General features: G+C 52.2%; 1 protein-coding gene across 1 annotated transcript; it reads left to right on the forward strand.

Annotated features, from left to right (window-relative positions):
- Window positions 1-4,707: 4,707 nt before the first annotated feature.
- Window positions 4,708-5,189, forward strand: ACET3X_006801 (uncharacterized protein; the record flags this gene model as incomplete). The annotated part of the gene is made up of 3 exons (XM_069452971.1): window positions 4,708-4,757; window positions 4,890-5,039; window positions 5,102-5,189. The coding sequence occupies 3 exons, from the start codon at window positions 4,708-4,710 to the stop codon at window positions 5,187-5,189; spliced, it is 288 nt and encodes a 95-aa protein (XP_069305569.1).
- Between the last annotated feature and the right edge of the window lie 811 nt (window positions 5,190-6,000).

Genomic DNA, 6,000 nt, shown 5'->3' on the forward strand with positions numbered 1-6,000 from the left:
CTCTTCTAGACGTTTACGACACCACAGATCCCGACTGGACACTAGTCGGAGTCGAGACCGACTATGGCTTTGCGCCCGCCAACTACATCGAGCTTATTCAAGACGACGCGGCAGCAGCAGCAGCAGCAGCACCAGCTGTGGCATCTCCAGCGCTGCCTAGTCGTCCGCCAATGCCCGCAGCGAGGGACTCTTTTGATGACGACCAGCCGCCTACTCCAGACACTCCCCCAACGCAGAGTCCTGCTGTCGCCCTGGCCGGCATTATACAGAAGAAGTCGCAAGAGGCAGCTCCGCGATCGACCATCTCTCCGCCGCCCAATGTAACCGCGCCTCCAAAACAACAGCGACGCGTGCAATTCACCCCGGAAGAGTCGGACGAAGAAGCGCCAGCGCCCCGTCTTCCCACGCGGCCCGAGTCTGAAGTATACTCACCGCCGCCGACTAAATACACCCACACACGATCTCCATCACCTCCGGCTAGATCGCCCCCACCTCGGAGCGTCACATTCGACCAGTATGATCCTCCAAGTAGGGACGAGCAGCCCGCGACGCCCATGTCCGGCTCTGGTTACCATCTGTACAACATCTACGAGTACATCACGCAGCCAGGCAAAAATAAGAAAATGCCAATCACGCTGGGCGTCAACATCCCCAAAGGAATGATTATGATTGCGCCTGAGAAGTCGCGTGATGGACCACAACAGGAATGGAGCGCAGAGAAGATGGAGGTCTATTCACAAGAGGGCAAGCACATATTCATGGAGTTGAAACAGCCAAGCAAGAGCGTAGACTTCCACTGTGGCGCCAAAGACACCGCATCCGAGATAATGATGGCTCTGGGTGAGCTTGCCGGAGCCGCTAAAAGCGCAGGGCTGCGCGAGGTGATTGCTGCTGGCTCCGGACACTCGAATGTGCAAAAGAAGGGTGTTATGCTATTCGACTTCATGGCACAGGGCGACGACGAGGTTACCGTCGGTCTTGGCGATGAGATCTTGGTTGTCGACGATTCTGCCAGCGACGAGTGGTGGAAAGTCAGGCGACTGAAGAATAACAAAGAGGGTGTCGTACCAGCTAACTACGTTGAAATCACAGAAACCGTCCCCATACATGCTCCTGCAGCCGCCATCGCTCGATCGGGGACCAATGCTGGCCGATCTATCGTTGAACAGAACAGGCGGGAGGAAGAGGAGCTTGCTCGCCAGGCCTCAAGACGGAAGAGGCCAGAAAGTGAGGCAAGGAACGATCAGGTAGGCCCTGGCCTGCACTTGCCTTCGCGTAACTCTAGTCTTCTGAAAACAAATGTTGACCATCGTCGTACTTCACAGAGATCATCAAGCAAGCGCGAAAGCTCCGCAAAAGACTCGAGTTCAAAGTCCTCGTCTAAGCCAAGTCAGTATACAACAATTTCACTATCCGAGTTTCTTGATTTGTCTCTTATAAAGAGGTCCGCGCCTTTAGTGGAAGCTGGACATCTTACTAGTGGGACACAAAAGCATATAACATGTGTGAGGAGAGATGCTGATCGAGTTTATTAGATTCCGCCAAAGTACGCACCTGGACCGACCGATCTGGATCATTCAAGGTTGAGGCAGAATTCATTCTCATTAAGGATGGCAAGATTCACCTACACAAAGTCAATGGCGTCAAGATCGCCGTACCAGTCACAAAGATGTCCGTAGAGGACCTCGAATATGTGGAACGCGTCACAGGAGAGTCCCTGGATGACGACAAGCCTTTGTCGGATCTGAAGAGAAAACAAGGCATGCAGCAGCCTCGCGCAAAGGACTCCGGTCCAACCGGTATCTCTGTCGAGAGGAAGCCAGAGTACGATTGGTTCGACTTTTTCCTGAAGTGCGGTGTTAACCCCCATTTCTGTGAACGCTACGCAAGGGCATTTATCAAGGACGAAATGACAGAAGAAAACATCCCAGATATTACGCCTGCGGTTTTGCGTACGTTGGGTCTCAAGGAAGGTGATATTCTCCGAGTCACCAAGCACTTGGATACACAATTCGGAAGGGATAAGCGAAGTGCTGAAGATGGAGGAGAAGGAGCTTCTGGTGGCCTGTTCTCTGGCCCAGGAGGTGCACTGAGAAACAACACTCGTAAAGGACGTCCTGCGCCACCCGTTGAAACAAACGATGTTGTTGACCCCAAAGCGTTTGAGCCAAAGTCCGATGACACAGTTAAGAAGCCCGCGGATGGGACCCCGACACCGCTGGCATCCGCACCCACTCCTGACAAGACCGCAAATGGATTTGACGATAATGCATGGGATGTCAAGCCATCCAAATCTGCGTCCACCTCTGCGCCGGCGGCATCCCCACCACAAGCACAAGCACCTGCAGCGAAACCGCCCCAGCTGACTGGATCTATGAACGACCTGTCTCTCTTGGATATGCCTGCGCTCAAGCCCGATGAGATTGCTCAGCCAACACCTCCTGCTCCGGCACCCCAGCCTACGCAAGCGCCTGTTCAACAGCCTCCCGCTCCCGCTCAGCAGCCACAACAGACCGGCGCTACCCCTACACTGTTTGAACAGGTTGCGGCCATTAAGGCCCTTACCCAACCTCAAAACATGGCTCCACCGCGTATGCGACCACAAGCCCCTCAACAGCAAAACGCTGGTGGCCTCATTGCTCCACCACCACAGCGATCTTCCTCTGCCCCTATGAATCCGCAACAGAGTGCTTTTGGTCCTCCACCACCTTTGCAACCTCAGCTCACAGGCTACAACCCCAACATGATGGGCCAGACCCCTGGACAAGGGCAGGGCATGCCACCAATGCAACAGCAAATGACGGGCTTCCCACAGCAGAACGGTGGTTTTGGATTCTCGCAAAACGGCATGATGCCGCAACCTACAGGTTACAACTCCATGTCTCCACCCCAGCAGCAGCCCATGCAGACCGGGTTTGCGCAATACCAACAACCGCAGCCAACCGGATTCCAGCAGCCCATGCAGACCGGATTCCAGCAGCAGCCCCACTTCACCCAGGGCTTTGGGAATGGCAGTCCCTTTGCCGACCCACCACGCGCACCGTTCCAGCCACTCCAGGCTCAGCCCACTGGTTACAACTCGTTCCAACCATCCCCGCTTAACCCGCAGGCGACTGGCGTTAACCGCTTCCTACCCCCTGCCCTTGCGCCACAACCAACCGGTTACCAAAGCACTCCGCCTCTTCCTCCCATGCCGCCAATGCCTTCGATGCCTACGGCGCAGCCTTTGGTGCCACAGAAGACCGGCCCACCTCCAAGCATCAAGTTTGGTGTGCAGCCCGCAAAGAAGCTTACGCCCCAGCCGACGGGGAGGGCGAACCTTGCCAATGCCAGTAAGTATCTAAACATGATTTTTGTGTAACCTCCTTCTAACCATCAATCAGCTCCCCAAAATCCTTTCGGTTTCTAATTCCGCTTGCGATGGCTGTTTGCCCTTTTCGTACCCCTTTGCTTACTTACGGGGCACCTACTTAATTATCCTACCACCACATGTATATGTACATAAGTTCTGTTTTGCTTGCTTACTGCTCGGAGGTATGGTTTTGCAAGGCCCCAATAGCATTCTTCATCACTTGATATAGCACTTACTTGCATTCGACACCCTCAAAATACATGCAACTCGGCGTGTTTGCTACTCCTTTTTTTATTTCTATATAACCGTTGCTTTGATTGAAGTACGTGGATAGGCCCGATAATGGTTGTTGGGGGAAGTCAGCGTATGCGACTTTATCGGCCCTTTAATTGTATGTCTAGATTGAGGCTGAGGTGCGTGGTATGATGGCTGAGCTATTGAGTGGGAGACGGACGGAAATGCGTAGCTTTGAAATCAAGATATTCCAGACCCGAATGAAGCTCTGAACAATGTGCTATGCGAAGAAAAACTGCACAAAATACATGTCACAAGTGCGGGATGGAACTACCCCTGTTCTCAAGCTGTGGTTCACCTTTGGCGCGAAACAGATGCGAGACCAAGCCTTTGCCAAGTAAAGCTTAGCCCGGCACATCAGTGGCATGAACATCCTTGCTGTGGCTGGCTGGCCGATCCGAGGTCGTATTTACATAAAACCGCGCACGCGTTCGTGGCTCTGCTTGTCAAGCGTTGCAATTTTCAGTAGGGCGTCGTAAATATACATCGGCCAACTGCATCGTCTCCAAGGCATTCGTCATCGTGCAGCCAAGTCCAAAAAATGCCCGATGTCGCGTTGTCAAAAGCATGACAAGCAGGTGTAGCGATGACGAAAGCACACCAAGCTTCCTTCGCACCCCGGCTTATTTGCGCCAATAACTCGGCCCACTGCGAATGTGGCTCATGTTAACTAGCGTAATAGACCGGCTGAGCCGAATGATGCATGTCCGCGTGAGTGAGGGAGAGGATGCGTGTGTTTTAAAGCCGGCACATCCCCTCGCTCCCAGCAAAAGGATCCACTGCGTTTCCTCCGGCCTTACATTACCTTACTCTTACCTTCACGCTTAACCTCCTACTTCGCAAGGGCTGCTATCGTTTCCACAAGCGACGATCAAGACTCTGGTGGCTCCTCGGCGAAAACTTGGTACGAGACTTGGTTGCGCGGCACCTACCTGATTGATCACCACCGGTTGCTGCCTCGTCTTAGCTACATCACCGGTGAACAAACGAGTTGCGAACGCATAATATCAAATCGAACACGAGCCTTAAACCGCACACTCTAGAGAATCGTCGTAATCAACATGTCGAACCAAGGCTACTACCAAGGCGGTCCTCAGTACCCACAGCAAAGGTACGTTGCTTTTTTACTCTAAGAAGACAACTCAGACGTGTTTTGCAAAGCCATGCACATTTGATCCTTTTCGCGACAACGAATATCCTCTATCTAGTGGAGGAACGGAGAATGTTAACATTATCTTGATAGCTACGGTCCTCCAGGCGGCCAAGGCTACGGCCAACCACAATACGGCGCTCCACCACCACAGCAACAAATGTACTACGGTCCTCCACAAGGACAATATCAACAGGGTCCGCCACCCAAACAGAAGAAGGACAGGGGTTGTCTGACGGCTTGGTGAGTTGGCATCGTACACACTATGGAAAAAAAAGAAGGAATCGCATCTAACATAAGACTAGTTTGGCAACACTTTGCTGTTGTTTCGTTTGCGAGGAGGGATGCGAGTGTTGTGCTGATTGCTGCGAGTGTGCGGCAGAGTGCTGTTAGACAATGGGAATGGTAATGAGGAGGCGCACAGGGATGCTGACCGACCATCGGGCGTTGGGAACATGATATCAGCACACGTCGGTTATGCAGCTGAGCGTCGGCGAGACGTGAGTCTGCTCACATGTTCATTCTTGGTTCTTTGTTTTCTTAAATATACCTGACCGACTTTTTTTCCTACTATATGCCCCCCCCCCCAACAACCTCTCTGTTTCTCGCAGCAAGAGCAGTGCGTGTTTTTTTTTTCAACTATCAATTTGACGTGGTAAAGTAGAGCAACTGTAAAATGAAGCTTATATATCTGCATCCAGCGGCTTTCGCACGTGCTGTTCTTAGAAGCATGGTAATGCAACGTCACTAAATGCAAGCCCGCAGGACTATTTGTATTTCCTACTGGAATGTCATCATATAAGAAACCCAAGGTGATATCATAGGTGTCTATCCATCAGTAGTTACTAGGAGCCGGACCAAACTCAATACCCACTCGCACGGAAGCCACAAGAGTTCCAATAGCAAACTTTGTGCATGCACCCATCGTCACTCCTGAATCACCACCAACAAACTAGACCTCCTTCCAACTCTGACTGGTCACCCTATCCCTTGCATCCAATCTTCCACCCCTATCCATATTTCGGTACTCCCTCGCAAGCCCACCTCTATCACTGCCTTGATCAATCATCCTCACAGTTCTTCTCTCTTCCACGAATGTAGCAGGTCGCCCATTCTCATCGATACCCCTCCAGCTTCTAACTTCAGTAATGTTGCCAGAGTGTCCGCTCTCCGAATCTGTGTGATCTTCTTCTTGTCTTCGGTG

Source organism: Alternaria dauci, chromosome 6 (assembly GCF_042100115.1).
Source record: "Alternaria dauci strain A2016 chromosome 6, whole genome shotgun sequence".
Lineage (NCBI taxonomy): Eukaryota > Fungi > Ascomycota > Dothideomycetes > Pleosporales > Pleosporaceae > Alternaria > Alternaria dauci.